Source organism: Stegostoma tigrinum, chromosome 7 (genome assembly GCF_030684315.1).
Source record: "Stegostoma tigrinum isolate sSteTig4 chromosome 7, sSteTig4.hap1, whole genome shotgun sequence".
Classification (NCBI taxonomy): domain Eukaryota; kingdom Metazoa; phylum Chordata; class Chondrichthyes; order Orectolobiformes; family Stegostomatidae; genus Stegostoma; species Stegostoma tigrinum.
This window is the reverse complement of record NC_081360.1, coordinates 64,074,329-64,092,591: the sequence shown is the minus strand read 5'-3', so window position 1 is coordinate 64,092,591 and position 18,263 is coordinate 64,074,329. Positions and strand designations below refer to the sequence as shown.

At 38.4% G+C, this 18,263-nt stretch overlaps 1 protein-coding gene across 3 annotated transcripts in view; it reads right to left on the bottom strand.

Moving 5' to 3' along the window:
• The window catches only part of xirp2b (xin actin binding repeat containing 2b), a 116,634-nt gene that overhangs the window by 35,609 nt on the left and 62,762 nt on the right, over positions 1–18,263 (bottom strand). For all 3 annotated transcript variants that reach the window (XM_048534610.2, XM_048534611.2, XM_048534612.2), the window contains 2 exons: positions 11,808–11,944; positions 5,119–5,223 (listed from right to left, as the gene is read on the bottom strand). In XM_048534610.2, the coding sequence (XP_048390567.1) occupies positions 5,119–5,223; positions 11,808–11,944 (242 nt within the window). The remainder of the gene's footprint in view (positions 1–5,118; positions 5,224–11,807; positions 11,945–18,263) is intronic.

The window sequence follows — 18,263 nt, the reverse complement described above, 5'->3', positions numbered from 1 at the left end:
CACCTTAAAATAGCATTCGTTAAATCTCAAAACTTCCCTCAAAGGGAACAGTTCCTCTCTACCTAGATTACTCATTGTTTTGAGAGCCTCTATCAAATCTTTGTAACTTAAGTTCCTCATCCCTAGAACCAATTATCCTGTTTGTTTTCTACATCCACGCTTTGCTTCACAAAATTCTCAGGCAATTAGTAATGATGGAAAAATACCAAAGCTGTGGAAAAGCTTCCCTGCAGAACAAATGTACTTATTTATTCCTGTTTGGAAACATCACGGCATCTTAGAAATGCATCTATTTACACGCAGACACAAGGAAATTTTCATGTTCTGAATTCACTTCTCCTAAGTGTCTTCTCCTTAAGTATCATTGTTCAGATCGGTAATCTGTTCCGTTCTAACCCAAAAACACCACTAGGTGGCATGGAAGGTCAGCCTGTATTTGCACTTCGGTTATTCCTCCCTCTCAAGTGAAGCAAAAGCGTGACCACCACTTCATTTCCTTTCTAAAGGCGTAGAATAGATTCTAAGGCCGACATGAATTAAAACTATGAATATGAGTCAACTTGCAATTATCTAGTTTGCACTGCACTCAAAACCAAGGCATATTAAAACTATTCTGGCCTGATAGCTCAAAGAAAAGTGGAGCTAAAGTATAATTTCTGGCATTCAACCAAATTCGCAAAGCAATTGAATATGGATTTTCCAGACAAGCCAGTAAAAATAATTTTTTTTTAACTTGCAGACTCAAAGAGAACTGACCATAAACTATTTTAAAGCACCATGTCACGTTTCTGATCAGAAAATTAAATCCCATCTTGGAATAATATTGACAGTTATGTATTTTTCCTTATGATTCATCTGATTCAAGTAAGAATTGGGCAAAAATGCGAATTAGATACATATTTATTTGTCATTTTTTTGCCTTTCATTTCTCCACGTAAATCATTTTGCCTAATAAGTCTTCAGACTCCATGTTCAAAACGCTTCTCTCAATTCTTACTCTTATAGGCAATTAGTCTCTATAGTTTTTAGATAATACGGTATAGAGCTGGCTGAAAACAGCAGCCAAGCAGCATCAGAGGACCAGGAAAACTAACGTTTCGGGTCAAGACCCTTCTTCAGAAATGGGGGAGGGGAAGGAGATTCTGAAATAAACAGGGAGATGGGGGAGGCGGATAGAAAATGGATGAAGGAGAAGACAGGTGGAGAGGAAATAGACAGGTCAAAAAAGGTGGGGTTGGAGCTAGTGAAGGTGAAAATGTAGGTCAAGGAGGCGGGATGAGGTTTGTGGGTAGGAGATGTTCTGCAAAGCGGTCCTCAAGCCTCCAAATCAAACAGATGTTCACCTGCACATCAGCTAATGTTCTATACTGTTTCTGCTGTACCTGTTGTGGCCTCCGCTACATCGGGGGAACCAAGCGGAGGCTTGGGGACCGCTTTGTGGAATGCCTATGCTCAGTTCGCAACCAACAACTACACCTCCCAGTTGCGAGCCATTTCAACTCCCCATCCCATTCCTTGGACGACATGTCCATCCTGGGCCTCCTGCATTGCCGCAGTGACGCCACCCGAAGGTTGCAGGAACAGCATCTTATATTTCGCTTGGGAACCCTGCAGCCCAAGGGTATCAATGTGGACTTCACAAACTTCAAAATCTCCCTTCCCCCTACTGCATCCCAAACCCAGCCGAGCTACTCCCCACCTCCTTAACCGTTCCTCCCACCTCAAGCCCCACCCCCATGTCCTACCAACAAACCTCATCCCGCCTCCTGAACCTGTCCGTCCTCCCGGACTGACCTATCCCCTCCCTAACTCCCCACCTATACTCACCTTTACTGGCTCCAACCTGGCCTATTTGACCTGTCTGTCTCCTCTCCACTATCTTCTCCTTCATCCATCTTCTATCCGCCTCCCCCTCTCTCCCTATTTATTTCAGAGCCCCCTTCCCCTCCCCCATTTCTGAAGAAGGGTCTCAACCCAAAACATCAGCTTTTGTGCTCCTCTGATGCTGCTTGGCCTGCTGTGTTCATCCAGCTCTATACCGTGTTAACAAAGAGTGGAGTTGGATGAACACAGCAGGCCAAGCAGCATCTCAGGAGCACAGAAGCTGACGTTTCGGGCCTAGACCCTTCATCAGAGAGGTCTAGGCCCGAAACATCAGCTTTTGTGCTCCTGAGATGCTGCTTGGCCTGCTGTGTTCATCCAGCTTCACACTTTGTTACCTTGGATTCTCCAGCATCTGCAGTTCCCATTATCTCTATACTGTGTTATCTCAGATTCTCCAGCATCAGCAGTTCCTACTATCTCTACACTTGTTTTAGTCCAAATTAGTCAGGAGTGCAAAAGGACTAGTAATCAAACCAAACCTGAGTTTTATTTATTTAAGGTAATTTGTCTGAGTCATGTATGTAGTGATGGTTTCGAACTATTTAACAAAGATCCTATGATGAGATGAAACACTGCAGAGAGAACCTAATTGTCAGCAGTGCAGCATAAAAAGTATTTTTTCAATTGTTTTGTTGAATTTTCAGAGGTATGTGTGAAGCCTGTGTCCCAACACACTCAACAGACTCTGCCCCCCCCCCCCAAAAAAAAGAGTGGCTAGCCACAGCAAGTCTACACATTTAATGTGTGTCAAAGATACACGTGTAAATGAAGTGAAGTTGGGGGAGGGGAGTGTAATTATAGCCCTTGTATCTCATCACGCTGTTAGTTCAAAACAGGATTGTTCAGTCCATATTATTAATATCACTGTACAAAGAGAACCCAAATTTTAAAAAAAGCCATGAGTGAAAATCACTAATTAAATGGACAATGGTATTTCTTGTCAGTATCCTCCTCAGATCTTGATCAGATTGTCCTATTCTATCTCTTTTCTTCTCAGTTACAGGGACTTACCATCATACAATTTTACTGTCACATTTCTTAACAGACTTTACACCTCAAGCAATTACTTCTCATCTTGCAGTGTTTGATACACATGAATGTAATTAGAGGGAGACTTAACTATGTGGCCCTATGGGACAGATCTGGTTATGTTGAGAATAAGTTGTACAACAAAGGGGTGATGTAAGATGATGATAGTCGAAATTAGGTTAATAACAACAGGGAGATGAGGCAAAGTTAATACGAAAACATACTGTAAATGAACAGAGGATTGAAGGACCAGCTCAGGAGGGTCAAGGGCTGAATAAATAGCAGTACAAGGGAATCACCAGTGCACCATGAGCATAAACAATGTCTAAGGTCAACAAACAAAGATCAGATGTATATGGAAATGAAGAAATTAATTGGGACACAAGGTGGTTAGTTCATGAGGCTAGAAGGTGAGCTTGTCTTTGAAGCAGATGATTCAAAATATGTTTTTCATTTGGTTTTCTCCTTATTTATTTCACTGTTTTTCATTTCACTTTTCTCAAATCTGTAAGCACTTTTGCTATTGATTCTAGCAGTATTCTGAGTCTGCTGGTGCAGTCAAGTTTTTTAACGCAAATTCTACACGTGCACCAGAATGAAGTCCCTCGAGTACATTTCAGGATGGAATTCAGTTTTGTATTTGTATTAGTATTGCCTTCCACCATCTGCTAAAAATAAACAGCTGCAATCATTTGAACACCTGGATCTGTGCAAGTACCATGTATAAAATTTATTCTGAAGAAAAATCATAATTGATTAAACATATGAACTCTATTTCCAATGCAACAGATGCTGCTAGACCTATTGAGCGTTATCTGCAATTTCAGCTTTTGTTTCAGATTACCAGCATCCAAGGCATTCTATGTCTATTCTTATATACTGATACCTGTCAATTTGACGTGAATACAATTCTTGCAAAATTGCTTGACCATCGATCAACTATTATAGTTCACAGGTAGGTATTCCAGAAGCTTTACATTTCCAGTTAATTGTAGACCACAGTATGGGCTCTAAACGTCTGTTTATTTCCAGCTATACCAGCACAGTTTCAGAACTATAAAACAATCTTCAGTTGGATTTTTTTTAACCAAGAAGTAAAGAACAAATGGGATCAATCTGTACAATAGCTACCTGAAATTCAGGCAAACTTCTGCTCTAAGTCACAACGAAACAGCAAGTAACATCCAGCAATGATGACCATTTACTAATAGAATAGATAAATGACCAATGCTGAGGGGAAGAGGACAGTTGGCAATAATTTGGGTTGCCCTTAGTTTTGTTTTATGTGCCTAATTCAGAATGCCAAACTTATTGTTGGGCACATACCTCAGTCCCTTGAAATGTGTGACCATACTCTTTACATATACATGTGCACACATGGACAATTATGTATTATAAAAATGTTTCTTCTGCCCAGGAGTAAGTAAACACTTTTCAAAATATTTTGAATTGATAAGATGCTTTTTGCAAGCTCAGGATATCCCAAAGAATTACAATAACGAAATTCTAAAGTGTTGTCGCTGTTGTAACACAAGAAATACTCTAACCAATTTGTGCACAATAAATAAATGACCAGATGATCTATTTAGGTACAAAATTAGAAAATGTTGGAGCAACTCAGCTAGCGTCGCACCATCTGCAGAGAGAAAGTCAGAGTCGAAATTTCATCAGAACTGAAAATAGTTGAGAAAGTGTGGTAGTTATGCTGATGGTAGAATGGAGGGGAGTGAATAACAACATGGACATAGTGCCCAGAGAGACAGCAAGAAAGGAAAAGGTAAGCAAACAGATTGCTGACAATAAGTGAGAGAGAGATTAAGATTCGGTTAAAAATGAGTTGTTAAATATCAAGGAGCAGAAGCGATCACATCTTCTCATTGTTTGCAATCTCTTGAAGGGATAGGCTTATTGTAAGATTTTACCTCCAATACTTCCTGAGTGCCGCACTAAAATACTATCTAGATTATAGTTCCATGTCTCTGGTGGGAATCTGCTGCAATTCACAGCCTGCTGTGACTCAAAAATGGGGAATGCAACTAATCAAAACTGACACCATGTAAAAGAAAACACAAGATAGCTGATCAGAAGAGCAGATTTTTTAAAAAATCAAATAGCTTTGATAATTTTGTAATTTAGCCTGATAGCACTTTTATCATTATGTAGTCCACTTTGCAAAAGCTAAGTTTTGCAAGCGTAGCTAATTACCTGCACAGATTGCTGCTGGTAGTGAGCAACATTGCTATGTGATTCAAACTGTTTCTTCACACTTGCTAGACCTCCAGGCAAGGCACGAGCTTCTTCTTCTGGAGCCTGATGGAATGATGGGAAAAAAATTACACATTTGAAAATCCCTTTGATAACTAAGCTGCTTCTAAAGCCTGAGAATCTCAATATGTCGACATTGTATGATTAGTCTGTTTCACCAGTGGTTTTTATAAGTGATGTCAAGAAAGGCTACTAATCCCAAAATATTTTGCATAACCATGTGCAAGACGCTATTTTAGATCATCTAAACTAGAATTCTTCTTCACAAATTCAAAAGTGCTTCTGCAGAGGTTCTATTCTCTAACTGTAAGGGAAGGTGGAAGAAGGGAATGGAAGACTGATAAAGAATAGAAAGATTAAGATAAAAAAACTCAGGAATCAGCAATAATAGTGTGGAGCTGGAGGAGCACAGCAGGCTAGGCAGCATCAGAGGAGCAGGAAATTTCTGAAGAAGAGTCCCAACCTGAAAAGACAACTTTCTTGCTCCTCTGATGCTGTCTGACCTGCTGTGTTCCTTCAGCTCCACACTGTGTTATCTCTGGCTCCAGCATCTGCAGTTCTTACTATCTTTCAGGAATCAGTAATCTGTGCTGGATTAAATAGTTGGGCAATTTACAAACATTCATTTTGCTTCAACACTGTTCATTTATTATCAAAAAAAATGCTTTTATAACATTCACATTTGCTGACTTTAGATTACTGATCAGCAATTTTACTGTTATCAATATTACTGCACCTTTGTTGGAACTGTAAAACTTGCTGGAGAGAAGCGATTACCAAGAAATTACCCAAAATGCCTAAACTGTCTTAAATGTTATTTTACCAGAAAATATTGAAACATTACTTCAAAAAAATCATCCCACCCCAGCACATCATTAGTGTATGCAGGATAACAATGGCATCCTTCTGAACTCAATAAGTGTACCTTGTGCCAGCAGGTATTTTCTACAGTTGCATTTCTGAGGCGGTGAGATGGGGAGGAGGAGCAGGATTTGGGAAGAAGCAAAATTTGGAGGTAATGTGGCAAAATGTTTCAGGTGTTTTGAACTATCCTATCTCTTGATTTGAAAATACCTGGTGCTGGCATTCATTAAAAGAAAATGCAGCAAAATATCTTAATTTTCAGCAGTATCATAACCCATTTTGGAAAAATGAAAAATTTCCTTCATAATGTCCTTTCGCAGTACTGAATATTCATTCAGAACGAGTGAGGTGAGATGCAGTATTTAATCTATGCCATCTTGGCTGAAAGCAACAGTATTGATCTTTCATTTTCACTGACTAAAAATTAAACTTCTTGATGTTATCAGCTAATGTTTTAGATTCAACAAACTCATCAGTACATAAGCTGATATTGCACCAAACAATTTTACTGTTCCTCATGAATTTCTCATATTTTAGTGTTTACAAAGAATTGCCAAGAGACAGATATTGATAACTATATCAGCATTTACATAATTGTAAGTAACTAGGTCATTTAAAGTTTAACACATTCAGGTGTTACCTTTCGCACCTTTGGAATGAGATTGCAGGCAAACACATTCCAAGTGTTGTAATGCATGTCAATGAAAGTCCATTGATCACCACCAGGAGGTGAATAAAACATGAATTAGTTCCAAAATCCATCTTAATATTACAGAGGTAGGAAAGTACTTTTTTTTATTTACCTTGTGCCTTGCAGTCCCCAGCTCCTTTAGTATTTCCCAAGTTAATGAAAAACAGCAAGCGGGTGTTCAGTCACAACTATATGTTTCTTAATATGCCACATACTTTTTTAGCAATCAAACCATCAGACTACAAACATGATATCTTCCTATTGAGTGTTTGATTAAATACTGGAAAATCAACCAACAGTCATAGTTGCTGGTAATCAGACAAGTACTAATAAAGGAATATGGTCAAAAGGAATATAAACAAAAAAATGGTCAAAATCATAATTTAATAGTCAATTGCACATTAACCATACCTCAAAAAAATCAGCTAACATAAAATTGACACATTATGTAAATGTTAACTATTTTCCACCATTCAGTTCTTTTGAAACCTATCCATAAAACTGATGTGAGTGAAAACATGTGGAAAAGGAGCAGGAGTAGGCCATTTAGCCTTTCAAGCCTGCTCCATCATTCATCAAGCTTGTGGCTGATCTATTTGTGTTCTGACTTCTACATTCCTATCCATCCTTGAGAACCTTTATTCCCCTTGCCTAACAAGAATCTAATTATAGAGCATAGAACATAGAACATAGAACAGTACAGCACAGTACAGGCCCTTCAGCCCATGATGTTGTGCTGACCCATTATCCTACAAAGATCAATCTGCCCTGCATATCCTACATTTTACTATCCTCCATGTGCCTATCCAAGAGTCATTTAAAAGCCTCATTAAAGTTTTAAAACCTAATTATCTTGCCTTAAAGATTTATGATGGTCTCAGCTCCATTGCCTTCTGATACAGAGAGTTAAAAAATCACGCAACCTTTAGAGAAACATTAAATCATTTAGTTTCTCTTCTAAAAGGGTGTTTAAATCAGTTTTCCCTAATTCTGGACTCAGCCACAAGAGTAAACATCTTTTCCACGTCCACCTTGTCAAGACCATTGCTCTATGCTTCAATTAAATCATTCTTCACTTTTCTAAACTATTGTGAAACCAAATCCAGACCGTGCAATCTTTCCTCTTAAGATAATGCACTTATTCCAGCTATCAGTTTGGTAAACCTCCTTTGAACTGCCTACAATGCATCTATATCCTTCCTCAAACAAGGAGACCAAAACTTCACACACTATTTGAGATGTGGTCTCACCAATGCCCTTTACAAGTAAAGGGCACATTTTTTTCAATTACGTTAAATTCCTCCGACATTCCATTAGGCTTGTTAACCACTTGTACCCTGAATACAAGGTTTATAGTGACTCAAACACTGGAATCCTTAGATTCCTCCACACTTTAATTTCTGAAATGATTCACTATTTAAGAAATACTCTGCTTTTTCATTCTTCTTTCCAAAACATGTATGCATACTCTGTTTTCTTTTTCTGATTTTTTTTTCCTTTCCAGTTGGTTGGAACCTTTCTAGAATCTAATGGATTTTGGAAAAGTAGCACTAACACATTTACTACCTCATCAGTCATATCAAGATCCAGGATGAATTCATCAGGACCCAGAATCTCATCAACCTGCAACTTCATCAGTTTGCTCAGTACCACTCCCTTAGTGATTATAATTTCACAAGGTTCCTCTTATTTCAACATCCTGATTTACGGAAACTTGATTTGTTTTGTATACACCATAATGAATAAAGAAATAAAGTATCTGTTTGCAACGTCTGCCATTTCATTCTTAGTTGCAATTAACTCCTCATTCTCACCCTCAAGAGGATGAGCACTCATGTTGCTTACACTATTCCTTTTTAAATACCTAACGAAATTCTTGCTCACTGTTTTTGTTATTAGTTTCTGTTAGCTAGCTGTTAGTTTCCTCTCATGCTCCAATTTATTTGACCTGATTAACCATTTAGACATTCCCTGCTGTTGTTTGCATTTTGACCAGTCATCCAAGCTGCGTCTCAACTTTGTGCCATTGTGTAAATTTTCCAGAATTTTAATGTTCCTATTTAACTTCAATAGTTAACTGTGGACAATGGGTCTTTCTCTTGGATTATTATTTAAAGCAGGAATGTACTTATTCTGAGAATTCTGAAATATCTCTCTGAATATCTGCCACTGCTTTTCTTCTCAACTATTTACTAGCTTAACATCCTAATCTAGATCAGCTAGCTCAGCTTTCATGCTCATATTGTCATTTTTTTAAAGTTTTAAAATGCTGACCCTAGACTCATTCTTTTCCCTTTTCAAACTGAATGTAAAATTCAATCATTTTATGATTGCTGCTCGCATAGGTGCCTTTACTCTGATGTCGTTAAACGATGCTGTTACATTACACAACATGAAGTCAAGTATTCTGATGAAGGGTCTAGGCCCGAAACGTCAGCTTTTGTGCTCCTGAGATGCTGCTTGGCCTGCTGTGTTCATCCAGCCTCACATTTTATTGTCATGAGGTCAAGTATTGTCTGTTCACTATTCTGTTCCAGAATATGCTAATCTAAGAAACTATCTCAAAAGTATTCTGTTGTGAACTCCACCTGTTACTTTTAGGTTTTTAGATTAGATTAGATTAGATTCCCTACAGTGTGGAAATAGGCCCTTTGTCCCAAAATGTCCACACTGCCCCTTGATATATCCCACCCAGACCTACCCCCATATAACCCACACACCCCTGAATACTACGGACAATTCCAATCCACCTAGCCTGCACATCTTTGGACTGTGGGAGGAAACCAGAGCACCCGGAGGAAAACCACGCAGACACGGGGAGAGTGTGCAAACTCCGCACACAGTCGCCCGAGGCTGGAATCGAACTCGGGTCCCTGGTGCTGTGAGGCTGCAGTGCGAACCACTGAGCCACCGTGCCTGCCCTGCGGCCAACATAAGTGGCCCTAAGTTGGCCGCAGGGCAGGACACCTATCCTTAACCAATTTCATCTCAGATTTATTCAGCAAAAATCAGGAAAATGACAACATCTTCACTCCTATATTTCTGCAGGAACTTCCATTGCCACTAGAAGGTTACAGTAAATTCCATCTGTTGGCTTTGTGTCAAGCCACAGGGAGTCCCTATTCACATGGTTTGGATAACTACATTTACACTGCAACTTTGATATCACTATGGCTATGGGCGTACTGGAACATTACTCAAAAGACCTCTCAATTAAACTCACCTCAAACTCACTTCACTGAGATGCTTTACAATGCATGAACTTCTAAAATATCTCATATGGGTGTAAACTGAATACAAAATTATCCCAGAAATAAGGGGTCAAAGTTCTAACTTACTCTAGCAAATTATAACTATATTTGGGGAGAAAATCTTTTCAAGAATAACATTAGATTAATATTGAACATGTTTAATAAAACAGATTTAATAGCTACCAGGATAGCCTTGTATCTTGATATTGCAACCACCAATATATTCAGAATCAGCATAGCCAAGCGTGTGTTAGCCTCAGCCTGTTATCTAAGATTATCTGGTGAAAGCAGAACTTCAATTAACTCAGATAACAAAGTGTGGAGCTGGATGAATACAGCAGGCCAAGCGGCATCTTAGGAGCACAAAAGCTGATGTTTCAGGCCTAGACCCTTCAACATGTTTTCAGCAAAATATTGTAAAGGTAGTGTGAAGCTTGAAGACCTAGTATAAAAAAATACTGTTGAGAGTAAATGTTAAGATGATAGAATTGAAATTCACTCTGGAGAATCTGTAAATTGACCAATAGTGAATTACAACCTGTTTTACATTCTGCCAGTTTTCATTTCTTTTGAAGTGGATAATCTCACATTTATCAATATTGAATTTTTTCTACCTCAAATTTGTCTCCTCATTTAATAGGTCTATTTCCCTTTGTGACTTCCTACCTACTAGCATCTATTCAACTTAGTGTAATTCTCAACTTAGTTTCACTTGCAAACACGGACATGCTATTATTTATACTATCACTCTATTTCTTAATTCTGATCAAGATGTGTGCCAAAAGATTTGCCCCCATGCAGATTCTAGCAAAGCGTGACTTGTCACATTTCATCAATCAGAATATGTTTTTCTTTATCCTCACTGTTTGTATATGTGTATACTGATGTGTATCACCAAACATGTCATCTTCCAGAAATAGTCAGTTATAAATATCTGCAGCAAACAGCCACTTCAAGCATTCAACCTCCTCAAATATACCAAATAACATCATATTTAATTTCTCTACTTTTGAGTCCTATATGACAAAACAGTATTTACACAACTTTGTAAATATTTAAAAGATTTGTAAAGGATAAAATGCAAACAACCCCTTTCACACAGAAAGAAATTAATCACCCTCGATCAACTATGAAATTCCCTTATAGGATTGTGTTCAACTTGGCATGGTTCTACGATCATGACCAACACCCAAGAAAAGCACAAAAAATTAGGCTACGCCATAAAAACAGGAAATGCTGAAAATACTCAGCAGTTTCAAAAACATCTGTGAGGAGCAAAAAAATAGAAAGGTCATCAACCTGAAATATTAATTCCGTTTCTGTCTGCACAGTTGCCGGACGACCTGCTGAGCTTTTCCTACACATTCTGTTTTCATCTCACACTTACAACATCTGCAATGTCTTGCTGTTTGGATGCGGTATACTTCTACTTTTCATAAACTTCTGTGAAGGTAATAAAATAGATATGGGCTTACATGTAAAATTTAGACAATATTTGTAAACTTGATAAGTGAAGCCTTTGATTCTATTACTTGTCCTCAAGTCAAAGAGGCAAAGACAATGCAGATACAGAAGAACTTCCATTAGTAAACGCAGCCAAATAATAATGTGTTGCAAAATATCTCAGTTCTGTGTCCCAAACAAGCAGACAGTGCATCTCTTCTATGGTCTTCTATGGGTCCTTCCATCACCCAGCATTTGCTCCACTTCTACAGTTCCTGGAATACAAGCTGTACATGCTTGTATTATCTACTGGCTGAACAGCAAATGTATTAGTCTTTGGGCAATAGAAGTTAAGAGTGGAACTGGATATTGGTACTTACCACAACACCAGAGCTGTTGCTTGCCTTCTTTGAAACAGCTGCTTGATACATGGCCAATCTGTCCTTAAGTGACACAGTCTCCTGGATATCAAGAGGCACAATGTCAGCCCGGCTCGGCTCATCAGATGTGAAAGCGGCTGGAAATTAGAACATAACTGAATTTTAGGGCTGCATATTAAAGGCTCATTAAAGGTGTGGAGCAAGGTCCTTAATGCATTATTATGAATCATATGTCATAGAGTTGTATAGCAGTGAAACAGACCCTTCAGTCCAACTCATCCATATTAACCAGTTATTCTAAACTGATCTAGTCCCATTTACCAGCATTTTTCCCGTATCCCTCTAAACACTTCATTTTCACACACTCATCCAGATGTCTTTTAAATGTTGTAATTGAACCTGGCTTCACCACCTCCACTGGCAGCTCTTTTGTAATATGAACTCATCTCGAGACATTACTATTTATTTCCCCAAGTTCCGTAGCTTCCATGTCCTTCTCCACAGCAAACACTGCTGTGAAATTTTCATTTAGTATCTCACCCATCTCCTGTGTTTCTAAACAGGAGATATTGATTGTTAAGGGGCCCTATTCACTCTCTAGTTACTCTTTTGACCTTAATATATTTCTAGAATCTCTTTAGATTCTCCTTTACTTTATTTGCCAAAGCCTTCTCATGTTCCCCTTTGTTCTCTTCTGATTTCACTCTTAAGAATACATCTACTGCCCTTATAGAGGTCATCTCAGTGGTTAGCACTGCTGCCTCACAGCCAGGGACCTGGATTTGATTCTAACGTCGGGCGACTGAATGGAGTTTAGACGTTCTCCACGTGTCTGTATGGGTTTCTGCCGGCGCATTGGTTTCCTCCTATAGTCTAAAGATGTACAAGTTAGGTGGATTGGTCATGCTAAATTACCCATAGTGTCCAGGGATGTGTAGATTAGATGCAATAGCCAATGGAAATGCAGGGTTACACAGACAGAATAGAGCAGTGGGTCTGGTTGAGATGCTCTTCAGAGGGTTGGTGTGGATTTGTTGGGCCAGATAACCTGTTTCATTACTGAGGGGATTCTATTAAATAAAAACAAGTCCTCTAGGAATTGACTGAGCTATGCATGATATATGCCTCCTTCTTTTTCTTGACCAGAGCCTCAATTTCTCTAGTCATCCAGCATTCCCTACACCTACCAGCCTTGACCGTCACACTAACAGTATCATACCGTCTCTGAACTTCTGTTGCCTCATTTTCAAAGGCCTGCCACTTTCCAATCATCCCTTTACCTGTGAATAGCCTCCCCCAATCAAGTTCTGAAAGTTCCTGTCTAATACTACAAAAATTGGCCTTACTCCAATTTAGAACTTTAACTTTTTGAGTAGCTCTATCCTTATCACAATGGTAACCCTCACTTTCCATCACAACTCCATTTAGTGAGGAAACAGAATGAGTTAAAAGAAACAAATCGGACGGAGACTCATTTTATTTTCATTATTCAAGTTGTTTGATGAAGGCCAAGTTATCCTAGCGATTAATTTTCTAACATAATTCTTTACATAAAGCATTATTTTGCAAGGCAGAATAAAAAAATTTGAAGTAACCAAACCTAAAAGATTATAGTATCAAAAACAAAGAGGTCTTGGGGCCTTCAGTACCTTCAATTAGAAATAGAATATGACTTGCAATTATTGAAATCCACTAGGTAACCTTAGCACAGGAAGAAAAGTAACATGGAAGTAGTTTCTTTAAAATTCATACATGGCATGTGGGCTATTGTTGCTTATCTGGTGGCCCTCAAGAAGATGGTGGTTGGCTGCCTTCTTGAATGCAATCTCGTAACTTTACTGTAACAATGGAATTATTTGTTCAGTTTCAAAATACCTTTGTGCCTGCAGCTGTGTCTAAAGCTTCTGCATAAAGTGAATGTTTGAAATCATCTTTAAAACATGTTAGTGTATGAGAGATGACCAAAGTTGTCACTTTAAATAGAGATAGTGTAAGTAGCTTTGAAAGTAGCTTAGTTTACCATGGTAGAACACAGGCCTCTATCCACCACATATAGTTGCTACCTCTCAACAAATGCTATTTCAATGTTTGAATTAGTTCTTTGCTACAGATTAAAATGGAAGAGATTTTCCACTAGCAAGTTATTTGATACAGACGTGTTGTTAATCATAATGTTCAAAACTACAATTGAGGCCAGCAAGGCTGATTATTGGCATGAAACATTTCAAAGTACACCCCCCAGGCTTATCTATTTGCAAAGATACATAGTTGAAACTTTCTCCGTGACAATGCCTTGACAAACCCTAACTGATTGACCAACCAATCACTACCATGTTCTCATGTGGTACAAATTGTAGCTCTCTTTGAATTTGGTTTTTGTCTACCCTGCTGAGTGCAAAATGAAAAGCTTCACCATGTCAGTCACTAGCAATACTAAGATCTGTACTACAAAGCAACTATTAATAATTAAGTATATGCACATCTGCATAGGTGCAGAGGAGGGGTCTCAGTGTGGCATTTTAGAGCATTCTCCAAGTAGGTCACTGAGATTCAGCATTTCACACAAACCTACAGGGCTTATGACCAGATGGATAAAAAGAACAAATGAGAAGGAATTTTGTAATGATACAGTATCCACCTGTACCATATTTTCTGTGGATGGCTTAATGCAAAGTGATGCCACTTCATATCAGATCTTCTCCTATGAACTTGGGCTTGTTCTTCAACTATTGAACTTATGAATGGCATGTGATTGTGCACCATCCATAAACACAGAATTGAAAACTTCAAGCCATTTTTGATGGCTTATACAATGTTTTTACAAGATGTTGTGTGCAATTGTCTTGTACTTGATGCACACATGGGAGTATAGAAGAAATATATTTTGGATGACACTTCCAGGAGGAGATTGCCCTTAAGTAGCCAGCAGAGCAGGCCATGTATGAGTCATTCAATACATTATTTCACGGACAACATCCATAAATCATTTTGCGGAATCCAGTACAATCAATCATTCACCTTCAATGGAAAATGCAACCCTTTAAATAGCAGTAGGAATATTTGTAAACTTCTGAAGATGTGCAAGCGCTACAACAGGCAGCAAACTGTGCTTATTGGATGTTACCATGAATAGAGGAGGAAAATGTAATTGTTGAATTCCAAGCAGGAACGGTTAGTCCACAAAAGACATGGAAACATTTTCTAACTGTATGTACCATGCTGGGCTGCCAGGCCTTTGATCCTCAAAACTACAAACAATCATTGTGAGAAGGAAAGATCAGCCCACTGATAGACAAGACAAAACATTCATATTTCTATTATTCTGTTATTAACCAAATCACACTAATTAGTATAAATTTGTAATATTGGTTCTGTTTCAGATGCTATAGATCAAAACAATGTTAAAATGGAACTGATCTGAAAAATGGAAATCCCATGTACTTATTTGTCTAACTATGTCTTGTCTGACTCAAATTAAGTTTGCTTTTGAGTACAGCGAATGAAGCAGTATCCTCTTATCTTTTCATCTCGGTGAAGGTGCAACTCCAGCTCAATATATGATATCAACATCATATAGCTTGAAAAAAAGTGGCATGATTGGCAGAACATAGATCTAAATTAGCCACAAAACCGCATGCTATTAGATTTCTAGTACATCACTGGGTGGACAGTCAAGAAACCTGTCCAGCAACCACATTTTCAATTACAATTGCTACCTGGCGCAAGTCTTACACAAAGTAGAAAGCTTCATGAGAAGAAATATTTATAGGCTCACAAAACATTATATTTTCTCAGCAGTAAATAATAGTTATACTTGGGAGAATAGTTTCCATCTTTAACCGGTATCACTTTTCTCAGGTATATTACAATTTTTTTTAACTGAAGAAATTGCAGTAAGTAAAACTAACATGCTATTTACTTTACTTCAAATGATCTGGCTACATTAAATCAGAACAATTTTAACTCTAAAAGTGGAAAATTTATGTACTACAATGACTCACATGGCGTCTGTGAAGCCTTATGAAGAGACCATTAACAAACCGTTCTAACCAAGAAACATTTAGTAAAGGTAACTTTTTGTTTCTGTAGAATATGATCAGAAAACAGAATTATTTCTCAACTAATCCTTTGCCGTGCCAGTTAGAGTAATTCCGAAACTTAAGGAATTCCAAATGTACACTGGAGGCTTGCAGGTTGACAAAGACTGCCATCGGTTCGCTGAATGTTCCATTTTAGAACCATTACTATGAGTTATAACGAGCAAGCAATTACAAACCTATCAGGTTTATGCTATTAGATCTGATACTCACACAGCAATCTCTTAAAATAAATTGTGTCATTTTTGTCTCTGTTTAAAACGTAGAGGTCACATATGCAAGCTATTAGTCAGGCAAATTAAAAAAGTATAAGCAAAAATACTGAATGAATTTTGAACTGATTGAGAGAGGGAGACTGTTCTACAATAAGCACTCATTTTATTATCAAGAATGTACCTATGTCATTATATATGAACTAAATATTACGTGATAGACTTAGTCTATTTCCGGACGTGTTAGGAGTGGAGCCAAGGATTCATTTAACAGAGGAAGATAATCACAATGCCCAGAATGGCTGAAAATGTTTCAGCTCATTGTATCACATGATCAGTTGACTATGAAATTAAAGTTTAGAAAACTGAGACTTGTCATTCTTTTCACATTAATCATCAGCTTTCCAATTATTCACTCATTGAAAGATCTGGATAATAATTGCTTAGCAACAACTTTACTTCATGACAGACCTTGCAATGGATAATTAATGACTGTTCCATATAAGAAAGCAAGAATCAATCAAACCCATGTTCACTGATCAGACCACTGTTAAACACAGTGCTGCAGCAAAGAACTTGCTTTAAAAATGTGAACTTCTCGCAAAGTGAGCTTACACCAAATGGTCATTCAACTTAGTATCCTCTTAAATGGTTGTCCCTTATTTAGTAGCTGATAAAGTGTAGCGTTTTTGTTATTTTACTATCAAAAATACTTGTTAATAGGTATATACTAAATACAATGATCTGTTGCTTAATCTGAGCACTTCATAGTGGCTGAGTATTCATCAACCTTTTTATGTCAGTATACAAAAACAATGAGAGCTAAAAATTATGGCATGCATAATCCTGAAGAAAATAATTTGTATACAACGCCTCATGGGATTTGACGTTATTTACATTGAATATAGAACATTACAGTGCAGTACAGGCCCTTCGGCCCTCGATGTTGCGCCGACCTGTGAAACCAGTTTAAAGCCATCTAACCTACACTATTCCATTATCATCCATATGTTTATCCAATGACCATTTACATGTCCTTAAAGTTGGCAAGTCTACTACTGTTGCAGGCAGGGCATTCCACGCCCTTACTACTCTCTGAGTAAAGAACCTACCTCTGACATCTGTCCTATATCTATCACCCCTCGATTTAAAGCTATGCCCCCTTGTGCTAGCCATCACCATCCAAGGAAAAAGGCTCTCACTGTCCACCCTATCTAATCCTCTGATCATCTTGTATGTCTCTATTAAGATGTCTCTTGACCTTCTTCTCTCTAATGAAACCAACTTCACGTCCCTCAGCCTTTCCTCATAAGACCTTCCCTCCATACCAGACAACATCCTGGTAAATCCCCTCTGCATCTTTTGCAATGCTTCCACACCCTTCCTTTAATGCTGCAACCAGAACTGTATGCAATACTCCAAGTATGGCTGCACCAGAGTTTTGTACAGCTGCACCATGGCCTCATGGCTCCGAAACTCAATTCCTCTACCAATAAAACCTAATACACTGTACGCCTTCTGAACAAGACTATCAAACTGGGTGGCAACTTTCAGGGATCTGTGCACCGAGATGGACACCGAGATCTCTCTGCTCATCCACAGTACCAAGAATCTTACCATTAGCCCAGTACTCTGTATTCCTGTTACTCCATCCAAAGTGAATCACCTCACACTTTTCTGCATTAAACTCCATTTGCCACCTCTCAGCCCAGCTCTGCAGCTTATCTATGTCCCTCTGTAACCTGCAACATCCTTCTGCACTATCCACAACTCCACCAACTTTAGTGTCAGCTGCAAGTTTACTCACCCATCCTTCTATGCCCTCATCCAGATAATTTTTAAAAAATTACAACTGCAGTGGCCCCAAAACAGATCTTTGCAGTATACCACTAGTAACTGAACTCCAGGATGAACATTTCCCATTAACCACCACCCTCTGTCTTCTTGCAGCTAGCCAATTCCTGATCCAAACCACTAAATAACCCTCGATCCCATGCCTCCATATTTTCTGCAATAGTCTACCATGGGGAACCTTATCAAACGATTTACTGAAATCCATATACACCACATCAACCGCTTTACCCTTAAATTTCCACTAAAGGCCATGCGGACATTTGAGTTCCAAGCTTGCAATTCTTTCAACTATT